At 50.2% G+C, this 21,728-nt stretch overlaps 1 protein-coding gene across 1 annotated transcript in view; it reads left to right on the top strand.

The window, feature by feature from the left end:
• The window catches only part of LOC116950997 (rho GTPase-activating protein 24-like), a 53,355-nt gene that overhangs the window by 18,049 nt on the left and 13,578 nt on the right, over positions 1-21,728 (top strand). The window contains exons 3-6 of the mRNA XM_032969259.2: positions 14,668-14,755; positions 16,129-16,245; positions 18,807-19,050; positions 21,234-21,366. Of these exons, the coding sequence (XP_032825150.1) occupies positions 14,668-14,755; positions 16,129-16,245; positions 18,807-19,050; positions 21,234-21,366 (582 nt within the window). The remainder of the gene's footprint in view (positions 1-14,667; positions 14,756-16,128; positions 16,246-18,806; positions 19,051-21,233; positions 21,367-21,728) is intronic.

A 21,728-nucleotide genomic window follows, 5' to 3' on the forward strand; every position in this document is an offset into this window, starting at 1 on the left:
AAGAAGCTCCCAGAAACGTGTGGCGAAACGTCAGGCAATCGTGCCGCACAAACCGGAAAACGCATCAGAGAGCGAGCCCTAGGCCTGTGAGGATAGTTGGGGAATGATCTACCAAGTCACTGCTTCGCCACTCGTTGTACACACATTAGGGATGTGTGCTCCTGATTATCACGGTTAATTGTAAAAAAAATCCGAAATAGATTGGTGCCTAAGATAAGCAATTTCAAATTACCTTAATGATTGAAGTGATGTTATTTATATTGGCCCACTTTCTCACTTTTCTTCGGGTGGGGTTGGATGAGGTCACTTTCGTCAGCGCGACTAAACGCAAAACGACATCGCCTAAATAATCCAAAAATAAGACAATTCAGAAAATGCTCTGGAAATCAAAAACTATATATCTAAAAATCCAAAACTCGCCGTTAGTGAGCACCTATGAAGGCCGGCGCGGCATACGAGGGGGTGGGTAGCCCACACCACGCCCAGCCGCCTTTGTCTCCCCAGTGGCGATGTCTACACATCGCACCGGGTACTCATTTGAGGCTGAGTCGACCTAGGGGAGGCCCGGGACCGGTTTAAATAATCGTCACCGGTGTTGGCCGTGAGCGGAAATCGAACCCGGGTCGCCAGGTTTGTAGCACAGCGTGCTAACCGCTACACTACCGCTCCCCACACACACACAGACACTCGCACGCGGACACAACAACAACAAACGCCATTCGCCACTAAGTGGCGGTGACGTCACCACGACACTTGTGCCAGGCCATGTGCACCTTGAGGCCACGAAGTGTCGAACGCTCGCGGACAGGTCACGGGGCAGACCCAGGTGCCACGGGTCGACTGACTGAGATGACTGGCTGGTGCACCACCTGTGCCCCCAACTGTGCCAACCTGCTGTGCTTTAGCCACCCGGCGCTCCGCTCGTTATTGTGAGCGTCGCTCCTCCGCCCTCCGTTGTTGTTGGAGGGCGACTGCCTCCAACTGCCCAGTAGCGTCCTTCACGAGCCTCCTCCACAGAGGCCGATCTTGACACCGCTGGGTGTGGGGGGGGCCGTGAGCCCCTACGAGAGACGGTCTCAAGGCTCTGGAGGACAGGAGACTCAGGATTCCCGAGCGCGGTTGTGCCCGTCTCCGAACAATCTCGGTGGGCGATGTTGCGGCTCGTGCATAATGTGAGCATTGTTATTAGTTTGGGGTCACGGTCAGTGAGAGTCCGGTGGGTGACTAAATCAATATTCCGGGGGGGGGGGGTGGTGAGAAGGACGTGGATTACGTGACATATGCGGTGGATTGATTCCATTGCAGCCTCGATCCGTTGTATTTCATGGAACGCATCAGCTGGAGGTGATTCCTTTACCCCTCTCCCACCGTTAAAGATACGGCGGCATTTGATATCGTTGAAAGAGAAAACGAGAGGAATATATTTATTTTGTATTCACCGATGTACAGCCACCGAAGCGACGAGTCATTGTAACCGCACTGGAATACAAAAACGGTGACGTGATGTGGTGGTGGTTCGTGGGTTGATAAAACAATAAATACGTAAACACGGGACCTCCTTTCCCAGTACAAAAATATGAGAATAGGTTTTCCCCTTTTTTCTGGCAACAAAACAATTGTGTTAAGATGTTAAACCACCAAACTGAAACCTTTTACAAGGAATCATGTCTGCGTTTACCAAAATACTTGTGGTCAGAATGCAAACAAAAAAGTACTCTGATAATATATGCATTGTCATATGTATTGTCATATGCATTGTCATGCATATAACAATGCATATGACAATGCATTGTCACATGCATTGGCATGCATTGTCATATGCATTGTAATGCATATGACAATGCATATGACAATGCATATATTATCAGACCATGAGGCTTTAATTGCCACTCGGCATGCCTTCATCAACAACAGCGGTGTGTAATTTTCACGTAAGACGACACAATAGAAATTGTACTAAAAGTAGGCAGCATTTTTTTTTACCAAGAGACAATCCCCCCCCCCCACACAGCCTCGTTCACACCCCCCCCCCCCGTCCTCTTTATCCCACGAAACCTCTGCCGTGGCGTTCCGACTGTAGGCGTTACTGCTCGCTGATGCGACGCGTGGCCGTGGGAGGCCTCACGCGCGGCTTCTGCCGGGACACGAGAGTTTGCCGACGCTTCGATTCGCAGCCTCGCACCCGTCGTCGTCGTCGTTGTTGTCGTCGTCGTTGTTGTCGTTGTTGTTGTCTCCCTCGTTCTCTGAACCGGCGCAAACGTTGTTGCCTTGGCGGTCCGCCACCATCGAGTCGAATCACTTCCCCCCTCCACCACCCTCACACCGCCCCCCAACCACCCCCACGCTCCCCCAAGCCCCACAGCGCAGTTATATTTCAAGCGTGGTTGTGTGTTTGTGTTTGGGGATGGGTTTCAGATATATAAACACTTCGGGGGGGGGGGGGGGGTAGATTTTTCCAACACACGTTTGCCTTCTGTGCTCGAGTAAAAAATGAAGTTTGTGCCCACAATCGTGATGCCACCCACACCGGGTGGCACGCGACACACCAGTCGTGGCGGGAAAAGTGATGTCACGTCAGTCACTTCCATTGTTCTTTTGGATTGATTCCGAATTTTTTTTCAGATCATCCGATATTTCACATCTTGGTCTGCTTTTCAGATTTTTCAAATTAATCCCAAGATTGGGAGCACGTTCCTAGGCTGTATTTGGGATGTGGCAGTCTTATCACGGGCAGCTGAAACCCGGATTCGAACCCAGGTACTTGGCAGCTCTGGCTCAACGCTCTGACTCCTGAGCTACCTGTCGACTTGTAATACAACATTTTTTGTTAAGGGCAAAGCATTGTAACGTGCGTCAGAACAAAATAACAGCTTCGGTTGTAATAACTCTGGAACTGCTGCAGCTGTCTAAATAATTCACTATGAGTAATTCCCATCTGTGAATTGAAATTACATTGTGATGTTAAAATAAGGAAGACCACCTTCGTGTTACCTACGCAACTGCGTTTGTGCGTGAATTGATAATGACTCTTGGAGCAGAACAAAAAAAACGTGGTTCCCAAGGCAGCTGTATAACTTGGCGCAAATGAAAAACTTTGACTTTAATGTAATGCCAAAATCATTCATCCATTTACATAACTAAATCAAAGAAGCGTGGAAAGGGGGCACGATTGGAATTACGTGGAAGAGACAGGAAGAGGAAAACGTGCATTAGTGGCCTGCAAGCAGCAAAACACCGCACGTTGACTGCAGGGACGTGTAAGTGGGCTCGGGCCTGGCGCGTCACGAGGAGGAACGACGGGTCGCGGTCGACGCCGCTGATGCAGGTGGAGTCCATGTCCAAGGAGCCGGGTGGGTTATTATTACACCGCGAGAGCATGACAGATGGTGGCAGACTGGGGAAGCCGTCGTCCAGCAGTGGATCGATCATGGCTAATGATGATGATGACGACGAACAGACAACAATTCTTAGATTTGAACGATGTCAATGAGGGCAACAATATACGGCAGTGTCTGCATCGCTTATCAGATGTGTGGGTAGATGGGTAAGGCGTCAGACAGGACAAGCGTGCGCTATGAGGGACAGAGAGCTACAGATGAAAGACGTCCATGGGCAGACAGGTTGACCCAGACAGACAGACGGTGAGATAAATCAATCGCAGCGCGAGTATTTGCGTGCCAAATTCCCGTCTGATGAAATAAACAAATAAATGTTCCATTATAATTGGCAAGGCCCTTTGCACATTGAAATTCACAGTGTGTTGGTGGCTTATTTAAGGGGGTGAGCTGCCACGCACGATGGGATCGGTGCAGACGATGTGTAAATGTGGTGTCTTGCGTGCCACCTGCATTACAAATAGGAAATCCTGGTGAAAGGCACTTACTCAGTTTATCCACTGTTGTAGTAACAGTCGCAACATCTGGTCACTGTGTAGTTTGCGTCATGGATAAATGACAAAAAGTTGGCTCAAACATACGCACGATCATCGTCGGCCATGATCAATCCACTGCTGGATTGAAAGCTTTCCCAAGATGACGCTATCTCTCGTGGTCCTGCGATGCAACGATGCGTCTCGCACCCACACACGTGATCTGATTACCACTCAATGATTAGTCTCCACCACCGGCTGTCATATGTTATATTAGCGAGATGTGAATTACCTCGCCTGGTATACAGGAGGTAGTGGGTTCGATCCCGATCCTGAAGCCTGTATATGTGGAGTTTGCAGGTTCTCCCTGTGGTCGTGTGGATTTTTCACCGAATCCTCCGGTTTTTCCCTCCACATTTCGAATGAAAATCACACGTTTAGAGAATTTAATTGCTAGACATTTCCACACGATAAGCCACTTCGTTGAGATATTATTTGTGGCCAGATCGCTTCTGAATAATATCTACATAGCTCAGTGGTCCTTACGTGGTAAAATAAAAAATAGTTAGATCGTGATGCTGCTGAGTTGGCAGTGGTGCACAAGCACAATTCACAACAAATTAACTTAACACACTCGTCAACAGCACTGCCTTAAAAAATATACGTAAAATCGGCGACGTTTCGGGCAATGGTCCTTCCTCGTAACATTGACTGTTAAGTCAACACGATGTCTCTAACTTGCACATGTTCTGTAACTAACCGGCGTCGATCGGGATGGTGAAGTATGGCCAAGCAATCGTCGTGGCCCAACACGGCGGTCCCTAGGTTTACCTCACAAAAGAAATAACATCCGTGGGCTATCACTTGCTTGAAATAGAGCTTAGAGTTTTAATTTAAAATAATGATGCTGACGATGATGTTGAGGCGCCAAACATAATCGTGGCTCATGACTGTGTGTTGTGAAAATCCGTACCGTCAAATCATCATAATCATCGTCTTCATTTTCACCAGCCTGATCTGCTCATTGCAAGGACTGTGGATGACATTCTGCTGCCATGCGGATGCCAAGGCAACTCCTGCTGCCATCAGGTTCCATGGCACTCCGTTCGAGCACTGCCTCTGTCATGCGCATCGCGAGTGAGCGTGCGACGACTGCACTTGATGATGATGCCCGGTACCAGCCGTGTCAAGGTCGGCCTCTGCGGATAAGACTCGTGAAGGACGCTACTGGGCAGTGCTAGGATAGGTGCACGTTCTGGCTACTGGGCAGTTGGAGGAGTCACCCTCCAACAACAGCGGAGGGCCGTGGAGCGGCGCTCACAACAATGAGCGGAGCACCGAGCGGCTAAAACGCAGTAAGGTGGCAGAGTGGGGAGCGCAGGCGGTGCATCAGGTAGTCATGTCAGGCAACCTATGTAGGTACCGAGGTCGATTCCGTGACAATCCTGCCAGCAGCGAACCTTCGCATTTGACATGAACTTAAGGTGCAAAGATCTTCCGTATAACCTTTACAGCCCGTTGGGGCGAGTGCTGTTAGCGAGCATCTATAAAGGCTGGCACGGCACACAAATCAGAATCAGAATCAGAAAGGGTTTTATTCGCCATGTAAGTTCACACCGACACGGAATTTACTTTGGCAAGATGGTGCACACATTCAACATATAGGAATCTAAAATCTAAAATAAGTTTTAAACAAGTCTTACTATAATAAGGGTTAAAAGTCTAACACTAAGGGGCTGAAGTATATAAAATTAAATAAATATCCAATATAAAATAGCTTTAAGATATAATTTAAAAATACAAATAGGGAAACATAGTTAATATCAGCAACGTGTCGTTATGTAGATCAAATGTTAAAAACAGTGTTAGCCCTTGGCCTTGTTTAACAGGCCAGCAGCAGATGGGAAGAAACTGTTTTTATGGCGTGAGGTTTTGGTCCTGATGGACCGAAGCCTTCTGCCGGAGGGGAGTAGCTGAAACAGAGAGTGTCCAGGGTGGGAGAAATCGGCCATAATCTTCCTCGCTCGCCTCATAGACCTTGTCGTGTGCAGGTCCTCGAGGGTCGGTAGATTGCAGGCAATTACCTTCTCAGCAGTGTGGATGATACGCTGCAGTCTGCTCTTGTCCTTGGCAGTGGCAGCAGCGTACCAGACGGTTATGGAGGAGGTGAGGATGGATTCAATGATCGCTGTATAGAATTGCACCATCATTGTCTTTGGCAGGTTGAATTTCTTCAGCTGCCGTAGAAAGTACATCCTCTGTTGAGCTTTCTTGGTGAGGGAGCTGATGTTCAATTCCCACTTGAGGTCCCGGGAGAGAATAGTGCCCAGGAAGCGGAAGGACTCTACAATTTTTACTGGGGAGTCTAACAGGGTGATGGGGGTGAGTGGTGCTGTATTCTTCCTGAAGTCCACAACCATCTCAACTGTCTTTAGAGCATTTAGCTCTAAGTTGTTCTGGCTACACCAGGTCACCAGATTGTCAGCTTCCCACCTATAGTCAGACTCATCCCCACCAGAGATCAGCCCAATGAGGGTGGTGTCATCCGCAAACTTCAATAGTTTGACGGACAGATGATTGGAGGTGCAGCTGTTGGTATACAGGGAGAAGAGCAGAGGGGAAAGGACGCAGCCCTGAGGAGTTCCGGTGCTGATGGACCTGGAGCCAGAGACTTGTGTTCCCAGCTTAACGCACTGCTTCCTGTCAGACAGGAAGTCTGTGATCCATTTACAGGTGGTGTATGGCACGTTCAGCTGGAAGAGCTTGTCCTGAAGCAGGGCAGGGATGATGGTGTTGAAGGCAGAGCTGAAGTCCACAAACAGGATCCTGGCGTAGGATGCTGGGGCGTCCAGATGCTGTAGGGTGAAGTGGAGGGCCATGTTAACTGCATCGTCCACAGACCTGTTGGCTCTGTAGGCAAACTGAAGGGGGTCCAGGAGAGGGTCTGTGATGGCTTTGAGGTGTGCCAGGACCAGGCGCTCAAAAGACTTCATTACCACAGATGTAAGGGCGACCGGTCTGTAATCATTTAGTCCTGTTGGCCTTAGCTTTTTGGGCACAGGGATGATGGTGGAGGACTTGAGACAGGCTGGTACATGGCATGTCTCCAGGGAGGTGTTAAAGATGTTGGTGAACACCGGAGACAGCTGGTCAGCGCAGTGCCTGAGGGTGGCTGGAGAGACAGAGTCCGGCCCGGCTGCTTTGCGTGGATTCTGCCTCTTGAAAAGTCTATTAACTTCTCCCTCCTGAAAGGAGATAGTCGTCTCTGTAGTATTGGTGGGGGATGGGGCCTCTTGGGTTGGAAGGGGTGGTTCAGGACAGTCCAATTGTCTTTCAAATCTACAGTAGAACTCGTTCAGGTCGTTGGCTAGGCGGGAGTCGTTAGTGGTGTGGGGGGCTCTGGGTTTGTAGTTGGTGATCTGCCTGAGCCCTCTCCAGACAGAAGCAGCGTCGTTTGTAGAGAACTGGTGTTTTAGTCTCTCTGAGTACAGTCGTTTAGCCTCTCTCACCGCTTTGCTAAACCTGTTCTTCGACTCCTTGAATCTGTCTCTATCTCCACTCCTAAACGCTTCCTCCTTCTCCAACCTCAACCTTCTGAGCTTTGCTGAGAACCAGGGCTTATTGTTGTTAAAGTTCACCCTGGTACGTGTTGGGATACAGCAGTCCTCACAGAAGCTGATGTAGGACGTCACAGCCTCTGTGAGTTCATCCAGACTATTGGTAGCAGTCGTGAACATATCCCAGTCAGTACAGTCTAAGCACGCCCGCAAATCTTCCACAGCCTCACTGGTCCACTGTTTAGATGTCCTCACAGCAGGTTTACAGAGTTTTAGTTTCTGCCTGTATGCAGGAATCAGGTGGACCATGGCATGGTCAGAGTGTCCTAGTGCTGCTCGGGGGACGGCGTGGTAGGCTCTACTGACTGTAGTGTAACAGTGATCCAGAGTGTTCCCTTCTCTGGTTGGGCATTTAATGAATTGTATGTATTTGGGGAGTTCGTGGCTGAGATTACCTTTGTTAAAGTCGCCAAGTACGATAACCAACGAATCTGGATTTGCTCGCTCCACACTCAGAATCTGATCGGCGAGCATGCGTTGGGCCTCTTTAACCTGAGGACAAGGCGGCAAATAAACTCCGACCAAAATGAGCGACGCGAACTCGCGAGGCGAGTAAAACGGTTTACAGGTTATAAAAATTGATTCAAGGAGTGGAGAACAATGTTGCAGAATCACTGTGACATCTACACACCAGCCACTGTTAATGTAAAAACAAATACCACCGCCTTTCGTCTTGCCGGAGAGTGCTATGTCACGATCCGATCTTACAAGATGGAATCCTGCTAGTTGTAGCGAAGTGTCCGGAATCAAATCACACAGCCATGTTTCCGTGAAGCACAATGCAGAAGCTGAAAGAAAGTCTTTGTTTTTTACCATCAGTAGCTGAAGTTCATCCATTTTGTTGTACAGTGAACGTACGTTGGAGAGGAAAAAGCTCGGAAGCACTGTTCGGATCCCGCGTCTGCGTAGCCGTACTAGAGCCCCCGACCGTTTACCCCTTGGGCGGCGTTTCGTTGCTTGAGCAAAGCCTAGCGCGGCATTGACTAGAATGCCTACTAATTCTGCCGCTGGAAGCAGAAAAGTAGGAATTAAATCCACAGGAGTTGTTTCCCTGATATTTAAAAGTTCGTCTCTTGTTAGAGAACTCCGAAAATCTTGGCAAAACACTGAATTGACAGACAAAACAAGACAAAACAGGGCGCACCGACCGGCTGAGGCTACCATCATCAGCGCCATCTTCGCACCAGCACGGGTGTGCTGAACAGCAGGACTCTCTCACCAGCACTGGTGTGTTGAACAGTAGGCCCCTCTCACCAGCATGGGAGTGGTGAACAGCAGGCCCCTCACCAACACGGGTGTGATGAACAGTAGGCCTCTCTCACCAGCATGGGAGTGAACAGCAGGCCCCTCTCACCAACACGGGGGTGATGAACAGCACGCCCCTCACACCAGCACGGGTGTGATGAATAGTAGACCTCTCTCACCAGCACGGGTGTGATGAACAGCAGGCCCCTCTCACCAGCACGGGTGTGTTGAACAGCAGGCCCCTCTCACCAGCACGGGTGTGTTGAACAGCAGGCCCCTCTCACCAGCACGGGTGTGTTGAACAGCAGGCCCCTCTCACCAGCACGGGTGTGCTGAACAGTAGGCCCCTCTCACCAGCACGGGTCTGTTGAACAGCAGGCCCCTCTCACCAGCACGGGTGTGCTGAACAGTAGGCCCCTCAACACGGGTGTGCTGAACAGCAGGCCTCTCTCACCAACACGGGTGTGCTGAACAGTAGGCCCCTCAACAGCAGGCCCCTCTCACCAGCACGGGTGTGCTGAACAGCAGGCCCCTCAACACGGGTGTGCTGAACAGCAGGCCTCTCTCACCAGCACCGGTGTGCTGAACAGCAGGCCCCTCTCACCAACACGGATGTGATGAACAGCAGGCCCCTCTCACCAGCACGGGTGTGCTGAACAGCAGGCCCCTCAACACGGGTGTGCTGAACAGCAGGCCTCTCTCACCAACACGGGTGTGCTGAACAGTAGGCCCCTCAACAGCAGGCCCCTCTCACCAGCACGGGTGTGCTGAACAGCAGGCCCCTCAACACGGGTGTGCTGAACAGCAGGCCTCTCTCACCAGCACCGGTGTGCTGAACAGCAGGCCCCTCTCACCAACACGGATGTGATGAACAGCAGGCCCCTCTCACCAGCACGGGTGTGCTGAACAGCAGGCCCCTCAACACGTGTGAGCTGAACAGCAGGCCTCTCTCACCAGCACGGGTGTGCTGAACAGCAGGCCCCTCTCACCAGCACGGGTGTGCTGAAAAGCAGGCCCCTCTCACCAGCACGGGTGTGTTGAACAGCAGGCCTCTCTCACCAGCAAGGGTGTGCTGAACAGCAGGCCCCTCAACACGGGTGTACTGAACAGCAGGCCTCTCTCACCAGCACGGGTGTGATGAACAGCAGGCCCCAAAACAGCAGGCCTCTCTCACCAGCACGGGTGTGATGAACAGCAGGCCTCTCTCACCAGCACGAGTGTGTTGAACAGCAAGCCCCTCTCAAGACAAAACAAGACAAAACTGGACAAAACAGGGCGCACCAACCGGCCGAGGCTGCCATCATCGGCGCCATCTTGACCATAACAAGTGGAGTAAATGGCCAGCTCCATGCCCTGCCGCCTTTGTCTCCCCAGTGGCGATGTTTTTTACACACCGTACCAAGCACTCATTTGAGGCTGAGTCAACCTAGAGGAGGCCCGAGACTGGTTGAGATGATCGTCACTGATATTGACCGTAAGCGGGAATCAAACTCGGGTCGCCGGGTTCGTAGCACAGTGTGCTAACTGCTACACTACTACTCGTCACTGCCTTACGGTACACCTAGCCTGGCACAAGCACCGTGGTGATGTCACTGCCACCTAGTGGCGAATGGGGGCTATTGATGTTGGCGAGATGGTAAGCTGGATGTTGGAGTTTTGGTCCCTGTGGACGGGTGAGTACGCGAGCACATCTCGTCAACTCAGCCTCAAATGAGTACCTGGCGCGGTGCTCATTTGAGGCTTGTGAGACAAAGGCGGCCGGGCGTGGTGCTGGCCACTCGCCCCCTCTCAGGCGCTGCTATTCGCTCACAGCACTCACTGCACGTCCTTGAAAGGCTTTGTCTTTGTGTGAGTGTGCGCGCGTGTATCGAGTGTTCCCTGCGTGCCAGTGTCTGGGTGCGTGTCAGTGAATTCACAAGCCGACATTTAAACTCAAATTTACGACTCTTAATATTCTCGCCAGACTCTTCGGATAATTGTTACTCCCGGCTCCGAGGCTCCCAAAGTTGCTCATCAAGGTTATCAGCGTGAAGGCAGCAGCAAGCAGGAGGCGCTTCGTCGGTCCCGTGAGCTTTCCTTCCCAGCGCTGGGCGAGTTCGGGCATTTCCCGTCGACTGGATGGACCACAGAGGTGGCACCCACCCCACCAATGGGTTTGCGATTGTAAATTTGTGCTACAACAGCCTGCTGTGGATTGGTTTTATTATGTGAATGGTATGTTTTTGTTGTTATAATAATTATTGACATTTGCAAGGCGCATTTAATCCGAAGGTCCCAATGCGCCACCGTGTATGGAAAGGAGGAAATAAACAGAACCTGGGGAGCGGGGGGGTGTTAGAGGCCAGTTTAAAGAGGAGAGTTCTCAAGATAGACTTAAATATCTCTAAAGACTCTGATTGTCTTGTTAGCAAAGGCAACGCGTTGTTCCATAGTCCACGAGCTGTACTAGCAACGCGAATAATCCCGATCACCCAAGGAAATAAGCCTTGACCTTGGAGTATGTATGTATGTATGTCGAACTTCTTTTGCACCGTGCGTAGCCAACCATACTAATCGGAGGTGCGGGGGAAGGACAACAAACTAAACACAAAAAGCAGTTCTAAACGAATGCATTTTCAATCTAGATTTAAAAGTGCATAGCTCCAGTGGCTTCCGAATATCGGAAGGGAGAGCGCTCCAGACAACCATTGAAGCACATCTGATAGCGTGCGATGCGGTGTCCGTCTGAGTTTCATGGCGAGCCAAAATCCGCTGCAAGGATACTTAGAAGAAGGCGATATGAAGATCTCAAGGATTTCGCTGGAGTGTAAACACGGATCAGTTTTTTTTGCTCCGACCTGGGACCCCCATAGCGTAAAGATAAGATAGTCCTTGCCCGTAAGATTGGCAGTTCACCCAGAATTCGATCGAGCAAGACTGATTGCTGGTGAGACACCGCGTGACGAAACCGGTCCAGAGTTTGCTTGTCTTGAAACAATGCTGCTGAGTTTGTGCACTGCCAGAAGGCTGTGTGCCTGATGGGTTGTATTAAAAAAGTACTTTTTTTGTTCTGCAAACAGAAAAATATTTGAAGACATTGTCTGCTTATTTATTTTGCTGTAAATTGTAACGGTAAAACGTTCTATAATTCACGTTATGGAAATAAATACAATTATTCTGATGTTAAGAACAATATTCTAGCAATCTGCATGGTGGCGAGATGTTAACTACCTCGCTTGGTGTACAGGAGACCTGACACCTGTATATTTGGAGTTTACATGTCTCTCTCCCCGTGGTCACGTGGACTTTCTCTCCTCTGGTCTTTCCCTCCACATTTAGAAGCATGCGTTTAGAGTATTTGACTGCTATACATTTCCACATGATAAGCCACTTTGTTGAAGCTGTCATTTGTGGCCAGGTCGCTTCTGAAAAGAGCTGTATTTCTCAGTGGGTCTTACCTGGTAAGATAAAACAAAGTTTTAGCCTCATATCAAGGCTAGAACTTGATATAAATTCCACATTTATATGGGGGGGGGGGGGGGGACGAGTCTATTCATCGGGCAACCACTGTTGACTTTTCCCAACAAAGTGGCACTCATTTTATAGACCACGGAGGGATGATGAGACCGAGCCAACCCCCGTATCCAGCAAGCAGCCTCCCGGTTGCTTGCTTGCTCCTCCCGGTTGCTTGCTCGAGCGCTGAGCCACCTTGGCCAGTTTATCACGCTCCCTAATGAATGACATTGCTCTCACGATGTGATTTCATCTTCTGAAGTCAAGTTAACATGCACATTGATTAGATTAAGTGCTACGCTAAACAGCTGCAATTCTCAACACGTACGTTTTGTAAAAAAAGACAAAAGAGAAAATAGTACAATCAATAATTAAATATTGTTTAAGGAGACAAAGCTATGAAATGAGCGTTTTAAACACAGACGTTTAATTATATCGCCACGTACCCGTTAGCCACGTGAAGATAAGATGCGCTAGTCGCAGTGCGCATGTCCTCAAGACCAATATCTGGACTAATACTTAACAATTGCAGCATTTTTTTATTTTTATAATGGATGTCGTTTTTTATGGTTGAAAAAGATTTGCAAGACAAAAAAATCCACAAGCTGAATCTTGGCATTCATTACAAATTCGAAGTTTATTCAGTCACGCGTCACTTTTATTCAGCAGGCTATTGCCAAATGAAGGCAATAACGCAGCTTCTTGTGTGCGTCCGTTACTGATCAAGAGACTGGTGACCGAATGGCAGGCAAAGTAGGGAAACGCGTTCAAGGGAGATAGCCGCCGTGGCGAGGGATATATTAAATGTAGAGCTTACTTGCACCTCGACCTAACCTTTTTTTTCCAGCACCTACGCTGTCATGTACGTATGCGCGTTGAACTCCTTTCTCACCGTATGTAGCTAACCGTGCTAATCATGCTATAATTTTCAGGTTTTTTTCCCCCCGATTCGCGTAGTGTTTTAGTTTTACGACAGATAAACACCTCGTTTGCTAGTTCTGCAATACTCCCTGAGGACCTTGTAACGCGTTCTCTTCAATATTGATGTATTTTGTTATTGTTGTTGTGGCTGCTCGTACTCACGCACCACGGATCTCCCTTGCAACATATCCACAGGGAAACCGGATAAAATGGGATCATCTGTGTTACAAATCAAATAAAATTCAAACTCAACTCGTTTCGTGTACGCGGGAGTGAAATGGATGGTGTTGGCGGGCAGCACTGAGACCATAAGAGTTGGCCAACAGTGTGTGCAGAGGCACTCATCCAGCTGTGGATCGACAATTGCTGCCGATGTAGATGGCACTGGGCGAATGCCCTTTGACACGGCAATTCCAAGTCATTCTGATCCCGCAAATTGTCACGCAATAATACCACCGCCTTTGGTATTGATATTTTAAGTGCTGGCTGTTTTGTTGTTGTTATACGCTAAAAGACAAAGGCAGGGGAGAACAGACAACGGCGAATGTACGCGACATCAAAGCGACCAGGATAGACATGCGGAGCTATAGGTGCCCCTGGCTGTGAGCAAGGGAAAGGCAGATAGAGGGAATAATATAAACAGAGAGGAGATATTTTAATGACGCTACATTAATTACAGGGCTCTACTGTGGAACACTCCTGAAGATTAGCCTTGGGACTCCGTGAGGCTTTAAGGATATAAATAGGTCGACTAATTAATTAATTATCATCTGTACAACATCTGTACAATCGCAGAACGACCATGTAATAGACACTAGCAGCTAATTGGGCCCTTCCTGCTGAAATAAATCTAATCTATCGAATGTATCTTAATTAATTGGGATGTGGCCGTTTGCTGTCTTGCCAGCGTTTATGTCCCTGCTTCCGAGATGCTCTGAGCAGGGTGGGAGCTGCTGGGCCTTCTCCCTAGACCGCTGGAGTCCTCGCCGTGGCGGGGGGTTTCCCCCGCCTCCCCCCCACAATGCCGTTCACTCGGGGAGTCCCGGGACTCTTTCCCAGGCACGGCGGCAGTAAGGGCAGCGGCGATGCATGGCCAACCGGGGACGGTGCGCTAAACTATAAACGAAACAATTTTTTATTATAGCAGGTAGTGCCCACTGAGCTGTATAGCTCTTCTTCAGAAGCCACCTGGCCACAAATGATAGCTCAACGAAGTGGCTTATCACGTGGAAATGTATAGCAGCCAAATAATCTAAATGCACGTTGATTCTAAATGTGGAGGGAGGGAAAAACTGGAGGACCCGGAGAAAAATCCACGTGACTACGGGGAGAGAGACACGCGAACTCCACATTTACAGGTGTCAGGGTCGGGATCGAACCCACGACCTCCTTACATGCCGGGCGAGGTAGTTAACATCTCGCCACCGCGGGGCCTCAAGACAGTTGCAACTGCTCTCCAGCTCCGGTCCTCCAGCTCTGTGTCTCTCCCTTCTCTCGCCCACCCACGCTCCCCTCCCGCGGCAGGGCTCCCTGTTCCTGCCGGGGAGCCGCGTACTGGAGCGACCCCCCACCCCGGATGACCCGAACAAATACCTGCTCGAGATCTTGTCAGGTGAGGCGCCGAGGTGCGGGTGCACGGCTAGGGCACGCACTCGCCTGTGCGTCTGTCTCTGTGCGGGGCCCTGTGTCTGTGTGGGAGACGTGCTGCTGGACACCCACCACCTCGTGTGCCGTTCCGGCCTTCATAGGTGCTCGCTAACAGCACTTGCCCCAACAGTCCGTGAAGGATATATGGGGGGATGTTTGTCTTTTGTGGGGAGCGGTAGTGTAGCAGTTAGCGCGCTGCGCTACGAACCCGGCGATCCGAGTCCGATTCCCGCTCACAGCCAACACCGGTGATGATTATCTGAACTCGTCCTGGGCCTCCCCTAGGTCGCCTCAGCCTAAAATGAGTACCTGGTGCAATGTGTAAATATTACCACTCGGGAGACAAAGGCGGCCGGCCGTGATGCTGCCCACCCATCCTCTCATGTGCAGTGCCCTCCTTCATAGGTGCTCGCTTATAGCAATAGCCCCAACAGTCTGTTAGGGCTATGCGAAGGATCTTTGTCTACACACCGATCTGTGTAGCCCCAACAGTCTGTTAGGGCTATGTGAAGGATCTTTGTCTACACCACGATCTGTGTAGCTCCAACAGTCTGTTAGGGCTATGCGAAGGATCTTTGTCTACACACCGATCTGTGTAGCTCCAACAGTCTGTTAGGGCTATGCGAAGGATCTTTGTCTACACTCCGATCTGTGTAGCCCCAACAGTCTGTTAGGGCTATGCAAAGGATCGTTGTCTACACACCGATCTGTGTAGCCCCAACAGTCTGTAAAGGCTATGCGAAGGATCTTTGTCTACACACCGATCTGTGTAGCCCCAACAGTCTGTTAGGGCTATGTGAAGGATCTTTGTCTACACACCGATCTGTGTAGCCAGAGTTTAATTTCTCACCCTTTATATTCCAGCTCTATGGTAGACTGCAATAGGTGATACGTATCACTGCTTTGACTATACAGTAACTACTATAATTTGTGAAGAAGTCTTCCTGTTTCCGACAAATCGCCTGAGGAAGCTGGTTGTAATCGCCAGCGAAACGTCAAAGTACTCAAATTGTAAATACTGTGGGTTTACTCCCCAACGCACCGTTGTGCTGAACTAGTAACTAATCGGCATGTTTTGTTTACGTGACAAACTTTACTATTTGGCTGTGCCGTGGTGGTGGCGGGTTTGACTACAGATTTTTATTTATGCGATCTAACCGCAAAAAAACTTTATTTTACAAATAATTTTGGTCGCGAAAGCCAACTTGTTAAACTAACAAGCAGGTGATTGGGGTCCATTGCACTCTGGGGGGGGGGGGGCAGTGTGTGATGGTACTGTGTTGGTTTGCATCGTGTGTGCCGCGTGTGTGTGCCGTGTGTGTGCGCTGCGTGGTGCAGGCGGGGAACGTGCCGGCGGCAGCGCGGAGAGCACCGTGCTCATGGCGAGCTCGCAGAGCGACATGGAGGAGTGGGCGCGTGCACTGCGGCGTGTCATCTGGGCTCCGCTCGGCGGCGGTGAGCGTCGCCCCACAACCCGTGCCTCACCCCTCCGTCACTCGCGACATCACCGTAGCTAACGAACAAAGATGGTCACCACATCGCACGCTTTCAGATGCGCTCCTGCGGCCATCTGGAGCGCTCTTCCTTCTGATATTAGGAAGCCACTGGAGCTATGTACTTTTACATCTAAACTGAAAACTAATTTCTTTAGAACTGCTTCATGTGTTAAGTTTGTTGTACTTCCCCCACACCTCCGATTAGCACGGTTAGCTACGTATGGTGCGAAAGAAGTTTAACACACATACACGTGTAGTGACTCAGTCGGAGACAGGATTCTTAACGCACCTTCTTTTATTCTCCACGTCGGGAAACCACAAGGACCCCGCGTGCCTACACGCTAGTCCACACATCCGTCTCTCTGACGGCACGACCTCGCTGGAACGGTCGGCAGGTTGTCTAGCTAGCGGCATCTCAGGTGGTCGAGACGGCGGCGACGAAGGTGACGAACTGCGACACAGCGAGGGGATCCACTTGCAGCAAACAGCCCCGAGCTCCTGTCCCGATCGACCTTTTATTCTCCTGGCGTGGCCTCGCTCCGCCCCGGCCACGCCCTCTTTCTATAACCTACTAGCAGGTTCTCGGGCTTCCAGATCGACCCCTTCATGTGCTTCCCCTGAGATCTCCCTCTGCTGACGTGTGTACTGACCCCTGCTGCCAGTGCAGTACCACTTCCCCGTCAGCAGCCCGCGTTATTACACTGCACATGCATGGATTCTGCGTACTGCATCATACAGCTCAGCCACACAGCTCAAGAAAGGAGTTTGTCGTCGACTGATCAGAAACTGCTTAATAACGACGCGCGAGACCGCGTTGTGCCAAAGTGTTCCCGAATAGAAGAACCGTGTTAGAATGATAAGGCGCTGTATGAACACCAACGTGTTCAGCGGGGACTTACTGTATTATGTTATTAACTTACTTTGGGTTCGAGCATGTGGGAATGTCCGTTTTATTTTTTACAATAACCCTCCACCACCCGACAGAGCCATTGAAACCAAGTTGTCACATCATGGGCACACGTGCCGATCAATTTATTTCGTTTTATCAGCAATGGTAAAAAGCAGGAATGCAGGAATGGTAAAAAGCAGGAATGGTAAAAAGCAAGCAACATTTAGAAACATTCTACGTGACGTTTTGCTGGAGATTAAACCAAGGTGTTTAACAATACCTCAGCTTTCACTGAGCTTTTTGCTTCCCTTTTAAACATTCCTCCGGGTTTGCAGAAATCAATCGGCACGCTCGGCCATGCCCTGACAGCTTGATTCGATTGGCTCCGTCGGGTGATGGAGAGTTACCATAACACATTTACATTATACCTTACATGATCCAACCCTAAATAAACTTAATTATGAATCATAGTGTAATAATGCAGTGTGCTAACCACGGCAATCCCCAACTCTCCTCCACTATTAGGCTTGTGTGTTATTATTGTGTTATTGCATCCATCACACAATGCACGTGCATCGTGATTCATGCCTAACCGCACTCACCTCATGCTGCGTACACACACGCATGGCCCCTGGGTATCCCCCATATCCCCATGTGTCATGGGCACACACACTCACTCACATGCTCTCTCTCTCTGCCCACACACAGTGAGAAAGAACTATCGTACACAGAGACAAATTGTGTGGAGTGATGTGTTGTGTGGAGCGATGTGTTGTTATTATTTTGAAACTGAACAAAACTCGGGACTTTTGATTTCCCGGGAAGATTTACAGATTTCCCATGGCAGCAGCTGCTGCTTCCTGAACAAGACGAGAGTCCTGGGAAAACTAGGACAGGTGGTGACCCTCCTCGTTGCCGATGTTCAGGGGTTGTGAAACCAGGCAAGCCGCGCTCATGGAATCAGAATATTTATTTATACTGGAGGAATCCGATGAGCTATAAAGCTCTCTTTCACAGATATCCAGTAGGGGCAGGCCAGAATGTTTCAGAGGCGACCTGGCCACAAATGATAGCTCAACGAAGTGGCTTATCACGTGGATAAGCCATTTGTCACTGCTCCCCTTGTGTCTCCCACGTGCGTGGTTGTGCATCACGACTCGCACACTCACCCCTCTGCGGCTGTGGTTTCTATTCGCTTCATCGCCTGGACTTTATTATTATTTTTTGCTCCCTCAAGTTCTCGCCTGGTTAGACAAAATCAACCTGCTGCGCATTCCGAACACGCCCCCCACGTGTCTCTCACCAAAGACTCAGATCCCCCGTAAAGCCTTAACAAGCTGTTAGCGAGCAGCACCTGTGAAGGCCGGCATGGCACACGAGGGGGTGGGTGGTCAACACCACGCCCAGCCGACTTTGTCTTCCAAGTGGCGATGTTAACACATCGCACCAGGTGCTCATTTGAGGCTGAGTCTACCTAGGGGAGGCCCCAGAACCGGTTCAGATGATCGTCGCCGGTGTTGGCCGTGAGCGGGAATTCGAACTCGGGTCGCCAGGTTCGAAGCGCAGCGCGCTAACCGCTTCCACACTACCGCTCCCCACTTGTCTCTCACCTCACGCACTCACGCACGCAGGCGTGTTCGGCCAGCGTCTGGAGGAGACGGTGCGCTGGGAGCGGCAGCACTGCGGCCACGCCACCGTGCCACCGGGCGCCCTGGCGGGCCTGCCTCCCGCGCCGCGTGTCGTGCAGCAGTGCGTGAGCTTCATCCGCGAGCGCGGCCTCGCCGAGGAGGGCCTCTTCCGCATGCCGGGTCAGGCCAGCCTCGTGCGCGACCTTCAGCGGGCCTTCGACTGCGGAGAGAGGCCCAGCTTTGACGGGTCAGCTGGGGGGTGCGCCACGGTAGCGGGATGTTCACGACCTCCCCTCGGTACACACGCGATAAGCCACTTCGTTGAGCTATCGTTTGTGGCCAGGTCACTTCTGAAAAAGAGCTATATAGCTCAGTGGGCCTTACCTGGTAAAATATATTTTCGCTGAATTATTTTTTTTAAACCAGGTAAAGCCCACTGAGCTGTTGACTCTTTTTCAGAGGCGACCTGGCCACACGTGATGATAGTTCATCGGAGTGGCTGAAATCATCATCACACGTGGGGATTTATAGCGGCAGACATTCTAAATGCGCGCTATTTCTAGATGTGGAGGGCAAAACCGGAGGACCTGGAGAAATATCCATGTGACCACCACGGGGAGAGAGAACACGCATGCTCCAAATATACAACGGGCATCGTCAGGGTCCAGGATCGAACCCACAAGCTCCTGTGGACTACTGTTATTATTTCTACTGCAGCTGCTGTTGCCAATGTTGGCATTCCTGTCCTCTTGGTCGTGTATCACAGCTGATGGTGTGATAGTGTAATACAATATATGATCACAATGTGGATGCATATCTCGTCTATATGTGACAGGACCTCAAGAGACTGTACAGAAGCAGCGGGCACATTTATTTTATAGAGACAGGCTGAGAAAGTTGCCCCCTCTGAGATTCGACAGATAATCACAACTCAGTGTCACAATTTGATTCATAATCTTATTTTTGTTGACGTGTTGATTCTGGAGTCTATATTGCTCTGACTCTCTAGAATGTATAGCGATACAGTAAACTAAATATAAATATGTTAAGAGGTTAATCATTCCTACACACACAATTTGATGTATCTGTTTTCATGTTTGCAGTGACATGGATCAAATATATGGACTTTGACAAAGATAACAGATCCTGTGAGAGCTGAAAAGTGTGCCAAGAAGCATGGATAAATGCATGCTTGGAATTGCATGTGAGAGACAGGCAGAGCAAACACATGGGTCGGAGGACGCACTCGCGTTGGATACTTTAAATTAGCTGTTGATCAGAGTGGACTTGGGCAGGGACACATCACGGCGAGAAGGGAAGATAGCCGGCGGGTCGAGATTAATGGCAGAGTGGCAGCCGAAGGAGGCAACGCGCCTGAGGGGACTTTCCATCTCGGAGACAGGGCAATAAATTCAGCTCGTGCGACATTTGCTCAATGATTTTCTGCATCACAAGAACCTGCAATGGATTATGGTCTATAATGAAGACGATGACGAAGATGACCTAAACGAGCAATTAATACATTTTGATTTAAAGATTTCGTGACTGCAGGGATTCATATTCTTGGTTCTTTCGGTAAAGTCACGTAGAAGGGAAACAATAAAAAAATAAAAAAATATATCACACAATATTGTTTTATATTTTTATTATTTTATTGTTTCCCTTCTACGTGACTTTACCGACAGAACCAAGAATATAGATCAATTCATAATAGAGGTTTTTGGGTTAGATCGCGTAAATATATAAATGTGTTGTTCAAATCCGCCACCACCCGACACAGCCAACTAGTAAGGGTTGTCACGTAAACAGAACGTGCCAATTCGTCACTAGTACAGCACACCGGTGTGTTGGAGAGCCAAGCCACAACATTTACAATCTGAGTACGACGTTTCGCCAGTAATTACCACATTATCAGCTCAGGGGGTGTGGCAATCGGTCAGGTGGGGCCCCAACATTTGCTTTGTCTCGCACGGTCGCACCTAGAAGCAATTCAAGATCGCGGCTCCTCTTGCCTAGTCACATGACCGTGACACTCACGGTCTCGAACATTTGACACTGCAGTGGCGCTCCATCTTCGCAAAATGCAGCCACTACAGCTCCTTAGCAATATTACATAGCCGCTGATATTAAACTAAAATAAAACGTGGAGCGTAGATTAAAGTATTTTCACGATAATACATTTAAACCGCGTTTTAAATTACCGTAGTTTCTCTTCTTTGAAATTGTTGTTGAAAACATATCTCACGCTGATTGTCAAAGGGGGCCCCAACTGTTAACTTTGGCCACCAGGGAGCGGGGTCAAGGCACCACCCTGTGCCCTGCACTCTCGTTACCGCGACTCGCGCTACTCGCTCACGGGCACCACTTGCCCCCTGTTGGAAGGCTACAGCGGGTGGGAATCTTTGTCTTTGCGCGTGCGTGCGTGCGCAGGAGCACGGACGTGCACACGGTGGCGTCGCTGCTCAAGCTATACCTGCGCGAGCTGCCCGAACCCGTGGTGCCCTTCTCCGCCTACGCCGACTTCCTGGCGTGCGCCAAGCTGCTCAACGCCAAGCCCGAGCAGGTGAGGACAGGCAGGTGGCAGCGCCCGCGGCGACGTGGTGCCAACCACCCCGCCCCCTTCCGGGGTATCACAACCGCATCGTCGGCGATTCGCGTTTCCCGAGTGAAAAAAATCAGTGGTGAGGCCACCGGTGCTCATCGCCCGTCGACAGCCCTCGAGTCGGGCCGGCGCAATGACACAACAACACCCGCGCCTCACAGCAGAAGGTGCCCGGGTTCGATTCCCGACTCGGGGCCCTCTTCCGTGCCGGGTTTGTTTTTTTCTCTCTGCTGCTCTGCATGGGTTTCCTCCGGGTTCTCTGTTTCACTCCCATAGCGAAGTGAAAGTGTGTTTAATTGGGGCGATGCAGCAACATTCATTGT

Source organism: Petromyzon marinus, chromosome 41 (assembly GCF_048934315.1).
Source record: "Petromyzon marinus isolate PM22_M1 ecotype Great Lakes invasive population chromosome 41, UKy_Petmar_22M1.pri1.0, whole genome shotgun sequence".
Taxonomy (NCBI): domain Eukaryota; kingdom Metazoa; phylum Chordata; class Hyperoartia; order Petromyzontiformes; family Petromyzontidae; genus Petromyzon; species Petromyzon marinus.